Genomic DNA, 16,577 nt, shown 5'->3' with positions numbered 1-16,577 from the left:
TTTACGGGTTGAGCCAACTTGTAGCGTTAATTAAAAAAAAAGATCCAGGCCTGGTTTTCTAGTGTCTATTGAAAAGACCAAACCAACACCAACAATAGGCTGTTAGTCTCTCACTCTTTTAACGCTGTGGTGTTTCTGTGGCCTCCAGCCCAGTGGTTGCTCCTGGAGATCTTTAACAGGACTCAACAGCACCTTTTTTTTTTGTAAGGGACTATTTTCAGCGGCCGGTTAAAGGGATAGTTCACCCAAAATTCAAATTTCACTCATTATCTACTCACCCTCATGTCGACTAAGAGCTGTGAGAATTTTCAGAGTCCTCCGTCCCTTCTCTGAGTTACGGGGGGGTCCGCGCAGCAGTATTTGTCCATATAATGGTTGTCAATGGATACCAACTTTCTTCGTCCAAAAAGACACACCAAAAAACATCCAAATACCTCCATAGTGCTCGTCTATTGAAGCCTCAACATGAGAAATTGTCGGTCTCGTGATTTGCACTGACACAGGAAGAGCAGTGAACTGAGACACTGGGAGCTTCCGCTACAAACAAGCTTAAAACATAGACTTATTTAATTTTTTTCGGAACAATTTCTCATGTCGGGGCTTCAATACAGGATGGACATTACAGACGAGCAGTATGGAGGTATTTGGATGTTTTTTGGTGTGTCTTTTTGGACGAAGAAAGTTAGTATCCATTGACAACCATTATATGGACAAATACTGCTGCCCCCCCCCCGTAACTCAGTCGACATGAGGGTGAGTAGATAATGAGTGAAATTTGAATTTTGGGTGAACTATCCCTTTAAGTTGACCACAGAGCCCATGTTGATCATAATGAAGAGGTTTTGGACTCCGTGGCTCAGACCGGTGAGACATAGCGACAGATACGCAGCTTGTTTTTGATCACTGGTGATTCTGAGGTCTTGTTTAATCACTTTTTTTTTTTTTTTTTTACCTCTTCTTCTTCCACATGAACCAAAAAAAAAAAAAAAACCACACATCACTTCCTGTCCCGTGTGACGGACGGACGAGGACGTGCGCTGCAGAATGCGAGGAGAGGAGCTGTCCTGAAGCGTCTGGACCGGCTGGAGTCACAGTTGAGTTACATCACCGACAGGAGAGCGAGGAGCAGGAATCCACGTTTATTTATATAAATGTGTGATGAAACGAGCCAAAACCTCTTGGACACAGAGCTCTCTCCTTCTCTCCCTCTCTCTCTATCTCTCTCTCCGCTGCCTGCTCTTCCTCCCCTGTCTCACATGAACAGCTTTCACATTCCTCTTCCACTATCACAGGGATTGTCTCCTCATGTGTGTGTGTCTCTCTCTGTCTTTCACACACACATACACACACACACATGCACATTTTACACAAACATCCCACACTTCCTCTTTGCTTTGCTTTTGCCTCTGAGTGGCTGCCTGTCTCTTCCCTCTCCTCTTCTGCCCTCCATTGGAAAGAGGCTGGAAGGTCTGCAACAAACTCGCTCCTGCTCCAGTCTTCCTCCTCGTCCTCACTCAGGAATCTGGATCGTCTTCGTCTTCGCTGCGTCTCGAAGGTCGTCGTCCCATTGACTCACTCATCTGAACAGTGGTGAAGTCACAAACAGATAATCAGGAGACCCCCGAGTCCAAAGCGACTCCCTGGCTTCGCCCTGTCATCACGTTATAAACACTCAACAGTTTGTTTTTCCAATATTTTTGCTTCATGACCCCTCAAAAATGAAATGCACTCTAATGTTGGCTGATCTTTCCAAGCCTCTTTCCTTTATATTGAAGATGGTTTTAGTTTGTTTTAATGTATATAGGTTCAGAGATTCTCTACTTCTTTCCAACATGATCTAAATCAAGACGAGTTTGGTAAAGCGTCTCCTCTTCCTCTCACTTCACTCTCTTGTTAAGCTCTTTTTTTCTCTTTTCTATAATTTTTTTTGACAGCTTTATTTTTAGCGTTACACACAGTACGACACCGGTATAAAGAAGGAACTCCTGCCTACGTCATTTACACAAGGAGCTTTAAACTGGCCGACGGTTTATTCTTATGTATTGAATGACAATAAACCGTATGCTGAGCTGTACATGCAAGAAAACCAGTCCGATCCCAATGATGCGAAATATAAAAGATGACCTTTTTAATTTTTTCTTTCCTCTTGTTGTTGTTTTATTGTATAACACATTATCTGAGTCTAAATGACCATAACACTGATGTTAATTTGAGTTTTCTTGTTTCCTTCATCCCCAACACACACGTAGAGAATATAAACTAATAACAACTTGAACACGTCGATGGCTGATGCTGAGAAGAAGAAGATGATGATGAGCACCTTTCTGCTTCACATTCATGCAGGTGTGTGTGTGTGTGTGTGTGTGTGTGTGTGTGTGTGTGTGATGGTCGGTGAGAAGAGGCAGGTTGGACAGGTGAGGGATGTGATGTCATCGTCTCATGCAAAGTTTAGATGTGAAGTATTTAAGACGTTTTTAGGGAACAAATCTTCCTTTTATTTTATTTATGTGTGTTTGTGTGTGTGTGTGTTTGATACATGCAGTTGAATATGCTTTTTTTTTTTTGGTAATGGTCAAAGTGGAGGGAGATTTATTCAACAGCTCTGTTGGAAACAATAACTGTCAACACGTCCGCAGCCGAGGACGTTGACGCCTGCGTGAATAACTGCATTTTTTTCCTGTGATGTGTTTACCCATCGAAGATCAATGCATTAATCTCCCGAGCTGCTTTTTTTTTTTTTCTCTCTCCCCTCCTCTCTCCTCTGAAGCACAAAACATGCCTAATATTTGATGAGAAGCGGTGACAGGAAGACAATACGTCTGGGATGCAGCGCTGCCAGTGTCTGTCTGCTGAAATCCATTTTGCAGAAGCTTCTGTTGTCGTCCCCGTGACGCGCCGAGCCGAGCTGAGCTGAGCTGAGCTGAGCTGAGAGGAGAGGAGGGAGGGAGGGGAGGAATTAACTTATCATTACTAGAGAATTTTGCATCACAAGGAGAAGATTAAACATAAAGTTTCAGGTTCAGAAGTTGCTGCAGGTTTCTGTGAGGAAATATTGAAGAACGCCTGTTGATCCATATCGATGAAACTATGATCCTGTCAGAAAGAGCCTCCATTATTGATGCCGGGGCCATTTAGAGATGCTGCTGCAGGACGATGGCGGTTGAATTAATCATCCAACCTGCTTTTTTTTTACTAATACACTATTTACTCAACAGGTAATTTGACCTGATGGGATCAGATCTGCAGTTGGACAGCTGACACACACCAAAAGTTGAACGACTTGTTTGTGATGTTGCTGTTTGTTTCTTTTAAGTCGTGTGCTAAAATTGATCTGCTTCTTCGTCCCTGTTGCTGTCAGTCATGCACCTGTGTAGTTTGTGCATATGTCAGTTTAAAGAGGAACTATGCTACATTTTTTTCACTTTATTAAACAGCTTCAGAGTCCTAGTGCTGGTTCAATAAATGACTTGTAACTAGTTCCAGGGAGAATGGAGGCTCTCTGCCTTCCACCTAGCGTCTCTTGGCTGAAAACCAACCGTGTAAGATCAGAGCCTCCAACCCGGTGTCCCAGCTTAAAGACTACACAAATATACACATGGTAACATCGTATATGATATATAACGTTATCCACCGCTTCATGGATTGATTTCTCACTGGTATTGTTCAAAAACAAACGCACATGGCCGAGAGGAAGGTTAGCAACACGGAGGAGAAGAGACCGGACTTGCATAGTTCCCCTTTAAGTTGAGTTGAGTTGTGAAGTCTCTAATTTGATTCAATATCCTGTAAGAGTCTAATTTCATCTACACCAGTCACCATTTTTGTGACCATTGTTTCTCGTTTTGTTTCTCTCTGACACAGGAAGAAAAGAAAAAAAAAACCCTCCATGTTCTTAAACCGTCTTACAAAGATCTGCTTGACCCGGTTCTTGTTGCACCTGAGGAAACGGCCCGTTGTAAAAACACCAGTAGAAAGAAATCTGGGTGAGTCAGAGAACATGACCGTGACGAGGGCCAAGTAACAGAACAAGAGCAGTAAGTTTCCGTCCTCTTCAGCCTCACTCGGTTATTTCCAAAACATATTTCTTTGCTGTTATTTTTTTGGTGGCTAAAACTAAACTGATGACGATGACCTCCGTGTTTCAAAACCCAACCACGAAGCTCTGATTGGCTCTGATTCCAGATGTATTAGAATGGGTTAATAATCAGAAACATCTGGAACCAGGCGACACATCTGCAAATGTATTTCAGATTTTATTTATTTTTAAAATGGAAACAATTGATGGACACTGTTGTGTAAATGTGTGGGATTGTAGCCAAGTGGCTAATTTCCATCCCCAGTCCCATTGGTAGGTTGATGTTAGACATAAAAACAATGAAGATAAAAGCACAAGAGGCAGGACTACGACTATTATTATATAGAACAATGCATCATGATAGCACCTTGACATCTTACACAGAACAACATTAATTGGCACCTATTGACTCAGATAGCAACACGTAACTAGCATAGCACGCACATCCACATGCTAACTTTGAGATGCTATTCAAACTGTGAAGCTAATATTAGCATGCTAACTTCATCACAGTAATATTTTACATTTTAATAGCAAGTTAATAACTTAAATGACCACCTGCTGCTAAAATGTCCAACACTAAACATGTATCTCACTCCGCTACCGTTAGCATCAAGCTAACGTTATGTAATCACCAATGTTTGGACATAAAGACAATTCAACTTCTTTTGTTTCATATTTTTACGTGAAATTCATTCACAAACTTTTTTATTTTTGAACACACACTCTGCTCCTCCTCGGTGATGGAGTGTGTTGAACATGGAGCGTATTAAGGGAGTTGGTGTTCAGGAAAGAAACAATACACAGTTGTCAAATGGCCCAGATGATGAAGATGATACACAGTCACTTGTGCCTTTAAATACGCAAACAACACAAACGCAAACCCTCCCAGCAACAACACCACACACTCCCCCTGTGTCACATTCACACACAAACACACACACATCTTATCTCTCATTTTTAGTCACATTTCTTGCATCAGAAATAAAATTGAGCTGTCAATTTCTTCTTTTCCATTTTCTCTCCTTCAGTGTGGAAAATAAACTTCAGCACAAAATCTGCTGGTTTAATAAGAATGAAAAAATCAAGCTGAAACCTGATAGTAGGATGTCATAATATGCCATTTTTTTATGAATCAAATACACATTTCTTTGGAACACTTCTTCATGTTGAATCTTGAAAATACCTTTTAATTTAAATCAAAATGTAAGTTTATTCAAATTATGGATTTTCTCAGAAGCCAGCGCCTTCTTTTATTTTGAAACAATCATAATACTTACAAGATTTTGCATTAATTGTGCACACAAATTATTTTTCCATCACATATTTCAACAAATTTCTTTCAAAAAAAAGAAAAATCTTGAGCAGCGACAGCGCGGGTGAGGAACCAGCAGTCGTCAGTGAGCTCAGCTCTGGCAGCTGCATGTGTTTTCTACTCAAAGTCTATTTCAGTCCATTTTTATTCCTTCTCCAAAATGTTTTTCTCAGACATCCGGTCCAGGTCCGGCTGAGTCAGCTGAGCTCAGGTCACAGTCACCTGCTGCTGCTGCTCAGGTTTCATGTGGATTAAAAAAAACAAAAAAACAAGTGCTGTGAAAAGTTTGATTTGATTTGAAAAAGAAGCTTTTTCCTTTTCTTTAATTCCTGGAGCAGATCATCATCACATGCTGAGACCACTGACCTTCAGGTTCATTCAGTCTGAATTCAAATCTACATTTCTTCAGCACAATCTGTGAATTAATACTAAGATTTCTTTTGTTGTTGTCTATTTTTTTTGTTAAACGAACATAAATTCATGACACAAGTCTGTGGTGTTTATTTGAGTGAAGTTATTTGAAAAAAGTAAAATAAATTATATTATTTTGACATAATTCAGTGTTTTGACTATAAATTAAACACTGATGTTTTTTGGTTGGTTTTTTTTTTGCATTTCATTTTATCTATCTGTTATAGCCTATAGTTTTAATATGTGTGTGTACCTATAATATGATTAACAATATAAATAAAACGGAAAGAACACATATTTTCACCCTCTAGGCTGGGGTGTGCAGTTCAACATGATGATAAACTTTCATGGACACCACAAACATTTGTCATCATTCAATTCTTCAGTCTTTAACTGTAACAACATTTACACTGAATTTGAAAATAAAAGCTTAAAGAAACATTTACTGAAGTTTACACAGTAGGTAGGCTAAGTCTTAAAAAAAAAAAAAAAAAAAAAAAAGTAGAATCTGTAAACTGGGGAGGGAAAAAAAAGAAAAGAAACCTCCCGGCTGCACCTGACCTGCAGCTCTCGTTTCTCTCCATCAGAAAATCCTCCATTCATCCGATGCAAATTATACACGGGCGCCCCCTAAATGAGCCTCCACACAGTACAGACACAGACACAGACAGAGCAGCAGCAGCAGCAGCGGAGGAGACAGAGGCTGAGCTCCGCTGCTGCTGCTGCTCCGCTGCTGGGGGCTCTGGCCGGGATGCTCCGCCGCTCTGAGCGCGTCCAGAGCCGGGGAGGAGGTGCAGAGGGAGCCCCGGTCCTCGGTCCTCCTGCTCCTGCTCCTTTAATCTGTTCTGCACTAAAACCACATAGTGAAGCGAAGTCCGTCTCATTAGCATAAATTTAAATACACCAATACGTCACTCACTGTGCGTAAAGTGCCAAAGTTCACTGTGTTGTTTGAAGTCTTAATTCTATACTAATAGACCCAATAATAGCAATAACAACCATCATGATATTATTAATAATCATCATAATTATAGGCTAATCATAACATGGATATTAATAATGATAATAATAATAATGCCATTCACTGTACAGTAGTTATTTCCTTTTTTTTTTCTTCCAACCCCCGACTCCTTAAATGCCACTTTATTGTAACACAACCACCAACTATTGTGATTAGAATTACAATAATAATGGGAGGGGGGGTGGGAGAGGAGAGGAGAGGAGAGGGTGGTGGGAGGAGGAGGAGTGGAGGGGGGGTCTTTATCCCTGTGCTCGTCCATAAATCGCATCAAATGACAGTCGGCCAGTGAAGAGTTAAAGGGAGGAGACGGAGAGTGACACGCCTCATTGGGTAGATTATGTGCCGCAAACAAAAAGTGTGTGTCGGTGTGCCAGTCAGCCAGAGCACCGGGCCCCATCTGCACGCCTCTCTCTCTCTCCATCTCTCTCTATCTATCTCTCCCCCCCCTTTCTCTCCCTCTCTCCATCTCTCTCTCCCTTTATCCGTGCAGCTCTCTCTACCGCTGCCAGTGTCGGCGAGTCTCTGCAGCAGCAGCAGCGGCAGCAGCGGCAGCAGCAGCACCGAGGGGGGGGATGTACTGACACTACGGACCCAGATAAACCATCTCCATCACCTCATCCCTCCGCCTGCAGGGCTTCGGGGCTTTTTTTTATTTTTATTTTTATTTTTATATTCTTCTTGTTGCTGCTTTCCGGCTGGTTTTTTTATTATTCGCAGCATCGCTCAGTTCGCTTGTGGATTATTGTTCCTGCTCGTCGACGCTAAGGTAGGTGTCCTATCCTACCGGTGTTGGTGCCGGTGTTGGTGCTGTGGTTGGTAGTTGACAGAGAGAGAGAGAGTGGGTGAACCGACCGAGTCTGGGTTTGTTTTGCGCGGCACATGACATGCAGCCGCAGAAAGAAGAAGCGCAAGAGGAGGAAAAAAAAGAAAAGAGGAATAATCATTTAGGGAAAGAAACAAAAAACGCAGATGTTTGAGCGGCGCTGATTTAGGACAGTTTTCAGCCTGGCACGGCTTTAGCAGATGGGTTAAACAACCCATACCCCCCACTCACCCTCCCTCACCCCCCCTCTACTCCCAACACACACACACACTTACACCCCCCCCACCCCCCCTCTTCTCTCTCTTCTCTCTCTCCGCTTTCCTGCAGTTTGTGGATGTGCAAACATTCCGCTCTTTATCTTTCTTTTTTTCCTTCTCCTTCTTCTGCTTCTTCCCTCTGTCTCCATGTGTGACACATGTCATTCATGGGATGTTCTCTGAGTCTCTCTCTCTCTTTCTCTCCTCATCATCATCATCTTCATCTTCTTCATCATCATCATCAACTGACGCTTGTTCCTCTGAGCATAAAGCGGCTCTGTCTTCTGTCTGGTGCCGGAAACGGAGCGCGTTTGGACCGTGCGCAAAAAAATGTTCCACCGAGAACCGAAAGCCTTCCTTCTCTTCTTCCTCCTCCTCATCTAAAAGGTCAAAATGCTCCAAACCAAAGGGATTAAAAATATAGACTTGTCTCAACTATTATAGATAATTTAATCAGATTTTTCCCGCTTTATTTATTTATTAAACACGTGCAGGAAAAGCAAAAGCAAAACCCGGCGCTAGAAGCTGAGTCTCGGTGTGCGCTGCAGTAGTGCAGCCGTGGATCCTGTTGGATGGACAGATGACGGCTCCTCGTTAGTGTGATAACTGGTGAATAGTTGACAACAGCAGCCTGTTTGTTTCTTTAATTAGATGCGTAAAAAAATCTGACTTTACGCACAAGGAATAATAATAATTTAAAAAACAAAAAAACTTTGGCTCCAATTTGTCAGTTTATTTATTTTTGCCAGCGATAAATATGCAACTTATTTTATTATTTTCTTCATTTATTGCACAAGCTTTAGAAGTATAGTTTGACAGTTCATGATATGCGATATGTATAGAATTAAAGATGGGAATAAAAGTGGAGCTGGAGGCCCGAACAAATGTTTCTGCAGTCATCTTGTTCCTTAGAATTTAGTTGTTTCAACAATTTTTGAATGTTTTATTTAGGGAACAGAGCAAATGAGAGCAGTGCATTGAGTTATAGTATTATTATTTAAAGTTTAAGTCAGATATTTACTACTGTATCAGGTGCAGGTTTTGCGCGCACAGTTTCTGCTGAATTGAAGCAGCGAGAGTGAGGAGGGAAGGAAAGATAGATAGAGACAGAGGAGGAGGTGAAGGAGCCGCAGCCGTCTAAACACACACACGGAGAGGTTAGAAAAGGGAGAAAAGAAATAATTAACTGGTCGTGCTGCTTTAATTACAGTCTCAGAGGGGAAAGTGGTGGATTATGGTAATGAGGCGACATACGCTGCTGCCGCGTGGAGAAAGAGAGAGAGAGAAAGAGAGGGACAGAGAGATAGAGAGAGAGAAGGAAAGGTTGGCTGACATGAAGTCACTGACTCTGACAGTCCACTTGAAACCCATTGGACACGCTGCTGCCGCGTCCTGTGTCCAGACTAGAATAATAATAATAAAAAAACGACTTTATACACGTCGCTTCAAACCTACAGCCTGCTCCTATCACACAAATATTGAACCCTATAGAATATAATATAATATAATAACAATGATAGAATAGAATAAAATAAAATAAAAACATCCCATAAAGCCAGTTCAGATCTTTATGAAGCCGCTTCCTCTCTGACTTTTACAGGAATATTATTGTAGGAATTTATCGTTTTTCATTCCAACAGTCGTGACGTTTACAGCAGCAGAGGCCTGTTAAAGATCATATCATGTTTTAGCCCATATTAACTAATATTAATCATAATATTTATAATAATAATATGATTTTTAAAAAAAAGATTAATTCTGGCGCAGTCAACAGTTTATAAAACTAAAGAGTTCTTCACCGGTATTTACATTACTAATAACAATAATAACTATTTGAATTATTCTTCTAGCCTAATATTATTATCCAAATAATAATAAATTGTATTATTTTAATTACAATTTATTTTATTATTTGCCTTTTTTAATTATTATTATTAGTATTATTATTATTGGTGACCTGTGATCTGCTTTTTAATTTTTTTTTATTTGCTCCACTAATTGACAACATTGGTAAAGCGCGTCATCAATATGCTGAAGGTGAAGCCGTCATGAACTTATTACGGGCTTTGAATTAATTAGAAAGGCTGAAAAAAACCACACATACACACGCTCGCTATGCAGCTCCCAAACGACGCCCTCGACAGCTGCTTTATCCAATCTGTCCAGGAAGAGATTTATTTCCTCAGAGCAGTTTGACTCCACTGACTGAACCTCCACTACATTTACACACGGTCTCTCCTGTCATTAAACAAAATAAAAATAGATAAAGAACTAGAATAATAATCTGATCTCCTGGTGTGTGTCTGTCCTGCAGCAGTGGACATGGAGGAGTCCAGCTCTCAGAAGTTGGTGTGGGACGGGGACGCCAAAGCGGTGCAGCAGTGTCTCACGGACATTTTCACCAGCGTCTTCACGACCTGCGACATCCCGGAAAACGCCATTTTCGGGCCGTGCGTGTTGAGCCACACGTCGCTGTACGACAGCATCGCCTTCGTGGCGCTCAAGTCCACGGACAAACGCACGGCGCCGTACATCTTCAGGGTGAGTCCAGCGGCTTCTTCTTATGCTTCTTATTCATCTGCATCATGGAGGTTTATGTTTGTGTGCACTTGCTGCTGCAGGAGCTCAACGATACAAAGGCAAAGTGCAGTATCTGTAAAAAAAAAAATGCCAAACCGAGAAAAATAGCTTTTTGCATTTTTCATTGTCAGGTTTAAGCATCAAATTATGAATAATAGTCTATAATTGATTAGATAAAGGTGGACTGAATTAAATGTATTTTCTTTCTGACCATTTTATGGCAGATACTGCACTTTTGCTTTGGTTTTGGTGCAGATACTGCACTTTGCCTTGGTTTCACAGTGCTTTTTTGGATGGACAGCAAAATAAAAAAACAAATAACTCTGGAAATTTTAGTAGTACCAATATCAAATTCTAAATTCTAAATATGCCACACTTTTGATTGTCAAAAACAAAAGAATGAAAAAATGCAGATACTGCACTTTGCCTTTGTAGGGCAGAATATATGATTGGTGACATTTCAGTTTAACCCTCCTGTTGTCCACCTGGGTCAAGGAAGGAAGGAAGGAAGGAAGGCAGGAAGGACAAAGGGAAAGATGGGAGGAAATAAGGAAGGAAAAAGGAAGGAAAGATAGATGGAGGGAGGGAACAGATTGGGTCAAAAAGGAAGGAAGGAAGGGAGGGAGAGAGAGAGAGAAAGAGAGAGAGAAAAAGGATTGTGGAAAGAAGGAAGGGAAAAGGGAAGGAAAGAAAGATGGAGGGCCATTTGGATCAAAAGAAGGAATGAAGGAAGTAAGGAAGGGAAAAAGGATTGTGGAAAGAAGGAAGAGAGAAAGGAAGGAAAGAAGGAAGGATGGAGGAAGGGAACAGATTGGGTCAATTTGACCCAGAACAGGACAGCAAGAGGGTTAAAAACAAAATGAATAAAGAAATGAAACCAGTTAAATGTATTTTTTCCTGCTGGTCGTAGCTCTAACTGTGTCTGTGTGTGTCTGTGTGTGTGTGTGTGTTGCGTTCAGGTGGACACGTCGGCGGCCAACAGCACGTCGGAGGGCCTGATGTGGCTGCGGCTGGTCCAGTCGGCCCGGGACAAGGAGGAGCAGAACCTGGAGGCCTACGTGAAGAACGGGCAGCTGTTCTACCGCTCGCTGCGCCGCATCGAGAAGGACGAGGAGCTGCTGGTCTGGTACGGCAAAGACCTCATCGACCTGCTGCTGCTCAGCGCCAGCAGAGCGCCCGCCAAGAGCAAAGGTGGGTCATCGTCATCGTCATCGTCATCATCTGAAGTTCTGGTTTCATCGCTGTTGCATGTTTAAGAAATATATCACACATATAATGAGCATATACCACGAACTGGAGTGATATAGGCAAGGCAAGGCAAGGCAATTTTATTTGTATAGCCCGTTTTTACCAACAGTTTGTCTCAAAGGGCTTTACATGGCATCGTAACAACATCCTCTGTCCTTAGACCCTCACATCCACTGAGGAAAAACTCCATGGAAAACCCTTTTAACAGGGAAAAATTGGAGAAACCTCAGGGTGAGCAACAGAGGAGGGATCCCTCACCCAGGACGGACAGACATAAGTGCAATAGATGTTGTTACAGACAAGAAAACAGTTTATAGTTTATGACACAGAATGTGGGAAACATGGAAATGTTAATATTGCTTTTATAAAACGGTTACCAATAAAGGCAATATGAAAGAGGGATACGCAATCAATTTCATGTCGTTTTTATTCAACCAGAAATACATATTATTCAATAAAATAGCCTCACTGTGAAAAAAATAGTCCCACCTCTCTGGATGTTAGCTCCAAGTTTAGCTCTGCATCTTGTCTTTTCCTTGGCTTTTTTTTCCAGGTGAAAGTCACTGCTCAGTCCCCTCTACATGTGTCATAAACTAAAAACTGTTTTCTTGTATATAACAACATCTATTGCACGTCTGTCCGTCCTGTTGCTCACCCTGAGGTTTCTCCAATTTTTCCCTGTTAAAAGGGTTTTCCATGGAGTTTTTCCTCAGTGGATGTGAGGGTCTAAGGGCAGAGGATGTTGTTGTGATGACATGTAAAGCCCTTTGAGACAAACTGTTTGTAAAAAACGGGCTATACAAATAAAATTGCCTTGCCTTGCTCTACAGTTGTTAACCCTCCCCGGAGGTGAAAGTTAACCTTAAACATGTGAATTCAACTACTTTAGTCAATTTTTTAACATTGTAAAAACACAGACTGTCTTTGGCTAACGACTGCAACAGTACGTTGTCATGGATACATGACAACAACTTCCATTCATACCAGCGGAGTGATAGCCTACGCTGTGATAAGGCTTTACTGTAGAATAGTAGCCGTGGTATAGAGTGCCGAAGCGGAAGCAGGAAGTAACGGCCCCATCATGGGACCTCAACTCGGGAAAAAGTCTCCATGTAAATGAACGGGAGTCAAAGTTTTATTTCGTGATCCGATTGAATTGTGTCATGAGAAAAAAATATGACCTCTACCTGTTTAAAACATCACGTTTCATGCCCAGAAATCAGCAGTTTATCGTAAAACGGCAACGGAAGAATGTATTTTGTGTGAAGACGCTCTGCGGACTACAGATCTGGTGTCCCACAAAAAATACGTCACCAACTGACACGGGAAAGGGCGGCAGTTGGTGACGTCACCTACGCGACCTGGAGTCTTTCTGGTTACGGATTCTTCGGAATTTTATTCTACAATAGTTTTACAACAAACTGCTGATTTCTTGGCATTGAAACGTGATGTTTTAAACAGGTAGAGGTCAGATATTTTTCTCATGGCACAATTCAATCGGATCACGAAATAAAACTTTGACTCCCGTTCATTTACATGGAGACTTTTTCCGAGTTGAGGACCCATGATGGGGCCGTTACTTCCTGCTTCCGCTTCAGCACTCTACTATATGCTCATTATACCACGGTTAACAACCAATCAGATTGCCGGATTTCACCTTTCCGTTTTATTAATCATGTGGTAACGTCTGACTAATTTCTCTCCTCCGTCTTCCTCCTCCTCCAGGTTCGACCCACTACTCGTGTCCGGACTGCAGCCAGCGCTTCCAGTTCGAGTTCCCGTTCCTGGCCCACCTCCGGTTCCGCTGCACCAAGAGACTGCAGAGCATCACGGGCGCCGGCGCTGACGACGACGAGTCCGGCAAGGAGAGCAGCGGCGGCGGTAGCACGGAGCGACCAAACACAACAACAACCACCGCCATCACCACGACGCCAACCCCGTCCAGGACGAGCCCCAAGCTGGGCCGCTCCGAGGGCTTCGCCGCCGCGCCGCCGTTGGACAGCGCCAAACCCTCCACGGACTTCCACAACCTGGCGCGCGACCTGGAGAACAGCCGGACGAGCCCGCCCAGCGACAAGGAGGCGGAGATCTGCAGCGAGAGCTCGGGCAAGAGGAAGTTCTCCGACGTGGAGGACCGGGAGAGGGAGAGGGAGTGCCGGGCGCCGGGCCTCGCTCCCACCAAGTCCAAGGACGAGCTCGCCACGTCGGCGCAGAACTACCGAGGCGTGTACGGCCTGGAGGAGAGCAGCAGCAGCAGCAGCAGCGGCAGCAGCGGCCACCACCGGGCCTTCTCGCCGCCTCGGGCAAACGCCGAGGGCAAACGCAGCGCCTTCACCGAGGTCAAGAAGTCGCCGCAGAACCTCAAACACCACGGGAAGAGCCTCCAGAGCGCCAACTCGGAGAACAAAGATGGCGGTCGGCCCAGCGGCGGCGGCGGCGGCAACCCGTCGGAGAAGCACCTGAACATGAGGCAGGTGCTGTCGGAGACGCAGCCGCCGCAGAGCTCGCCGATCGGCAGCGCCTTCACCTCCGTCGGCCATTCGGGCGGCGGCGGTGTCGGCGGGGAGAGGAAGAGCGCCTTCAGCCAGCCATCACGCTCCTCCTTCTCCTCCCAGATCTCGCCGCTGGTGATGGCGCCCAAGCTGCTGGACTGCCACCCGGTCGTGGGCGACACCATCTCGTCCTCGCGGCTCTACCAGGCCGACCACCTCGCCGCCAAGCTGCAGGGCGCCGAGCTGGGCGCCAACTGCCCCGTGCCGGGCGTCGGCGTCGGCGGCATGGCCAAGCAGCAGAGCCCCTTCGTCTACGCCACCGCCGCCGCCTTCTGGCCCAAGAGCTCCGGCCCCATCCAGCTCCAGATGCCGTCGGCGCTCACGCTGCTGCCGCCGTCCTTCACCTCGCTCTGCCTCCCCGCGCAGAACTGGTGCGCCAAGTGCAACGCGTCCTTCCGCATGACCTCGGACTTGGTTTACCACATGCGGTCCCACCACAAAAAGGAGTTCGCCATGGAGCCGCTGGTCAAACGGCGGCGCGAGGAGAAACTCAAGTGCCCCATTTGCAACGAGTCCTTCCGGGAGCGGCATCACCTCTCGCGCCACATGACATCCCATAACTAACTGACTTTTTAACATAACGGACGGAGAAGAAGCTTTTTGAGGAACTCTGACCCTGCCTGGATCTAAGCAGCGCTCCGACGGGGAGATATATTGTAGGCCACATTAAAAAATACTAAAAAACACAAAAACCCCTTGCACTTGTTTTCACTTTGGACTTTTAATCTTCTAATTCCCCCTTTTTTCGGTCGGTTTACTTTTTCTCCTCCACTCCTGTACAAAAAATTGTCATGTTTTGGGTGTATGCAAATGCGTTTTGACTTGGAAAATGAATCTATTTATGAGGCACTTAAACCGTTTGAGAATAAGGGAAGATTTAAATATGTGTAAATGTACAGTAAGTTGTATTTTATATCATATAAATGCAAAACATAGAGAAGAAATACCAATGTAGTCACACACAACGTCATGGTTTACAACGCAGCAGCAGCAAGTTTTTTCATGTCTGTGTCGATGAATATGGACACAAATTGGGGATATTATGTCAGACTATATTTCAGAGTGCATGTAATATTATTAAATGATATTGATTTAAGATGCAGTCTATACATTACCCTGTAAATAATTTGTTTTATTTGAAATACAAAAGTGTAATATTTTGTGTCAGTGGGGAATAGTTTCAGTGTTTCTTCCTTTTGCGGAAATTTACTACTTGATAGTTTATCTAATCATGTTGAATGCATTGACAATAAAATAGCTTTATTTTCACCTCCGGCCTTTTCTGCACTTTTTTTATACAGTACACATGTAATTTATCTATTGTTAACACCACTTTTGCCTTTATAAAACATCACTTTTTTTTTATTAAGATCATATTAAATGTGTCAAAATTCCATATAAAAAGGATTTTTATATTTATTTTATTTTTAATTATTTGAACATTACACTTACATTTTAATACACTCAGTCTTAATTTAATACAACTGTACACAGGAAATTTTCTGTACAAAAGACAATAATTTGCTATTAGATGTTGACTTTAAATACCACCAGATCCATTATTATTAGTATTATTATTATTGACATGGATTTATTAGACGTGCAGCTCATACCTAATGAAGTCCTCCCCAGAGAGGCTGCATAAATTACAGGGGGAAAAAATCCTGCACGTCGAAATTTGAATGTTGTTCACATTTTAATCTTTCAGAAACGAAATACATTATTAGTATTTTTCAGAATAAAGGTTTTAAAAAATATATAGATTGATTTCTTATTCACATTTAGCAGCAGGAAATAGAGAAATGAAAGAGAATACAACGCATATTGTCATACGTCTCTGCGTGTGCGGTTAAATTCCCATCTCCACATTATATTATATTATTTTTTATTGGTAGAATAAACGCAGCAGCCGCGACAACAGCTGCGTATACGAAACACACGATCACTTCAAACCGAACAAACTAAAATCCTCCAACCTGTAAAAACACACATATACACACATCCGTGTTATAGTAGCCTACAGATATAAATATCAATCACCTACCAAGCCGCACGTAACCTTTAATTAATACCTGTAGAAGCTTCACATGAAACAATTTCATAATCAAAGTTTCTACAAAAATAAATTCCAATAAACAACGACGGTGGATCAATAATAATCATGATTAGTTACAGCTATAATTACATAACCGCTTGATTACAAAGAAGAAAGAAGGAGAAAAAAAACTAACAACAACCATCAGTGCGACCGCGTGCAGAATGGGAATATGTGTGAGCACGTGGAGGCGAAGGGGG

At 42.9% G+C, this 16,577-nt stretch overlaps 1 protein-coding gene across 1 annotated transcript; it reads left to right on the top strand.

Annotated features, from left to right (window-relative positions):
- Window positions 1-10,224: 10,224 nt before the first annotated feature.
- Window positions 10,225-14,846, top strand: prdm8b (PR domain containing 8b; the record flags this gene model as incomplete). Its single annotated transcript, XM_083979926.1, has 3 exons — window positions 10,225-10,443; window positions 11,442-11,673; window positions 13,456-14,846. 3 exons carry the CDS (start codon window positions 10,225-10,227, stop codon window positions 14,844-14,846), a joined length of 1,842 nt encoding a protein of 613 aa, XP_083836052.1.
- Between the last annotated feature and the right edge of the window lie 1,731 nt (window positions 14,847-16,577).

This window comes from Trachurus trachurus (genome assembly GCF_905171665.1).
Source record: "Trachurus trachurus genome assembly, chromosome: 9".
In the NCBI taxonomy this organism is placed as follows: domain Eukaryota; kingdom Metazoa; phylum Chordata; class Actinopteri; order Carangiformes; family Carangidae; genus Trachurus; species Trachurus trachurus.
The sequence above is the reverse complement of the archived record's forward strand: the minus strand, read 5'-3'. Positions and strand labels throughout refer to the sequence as shown.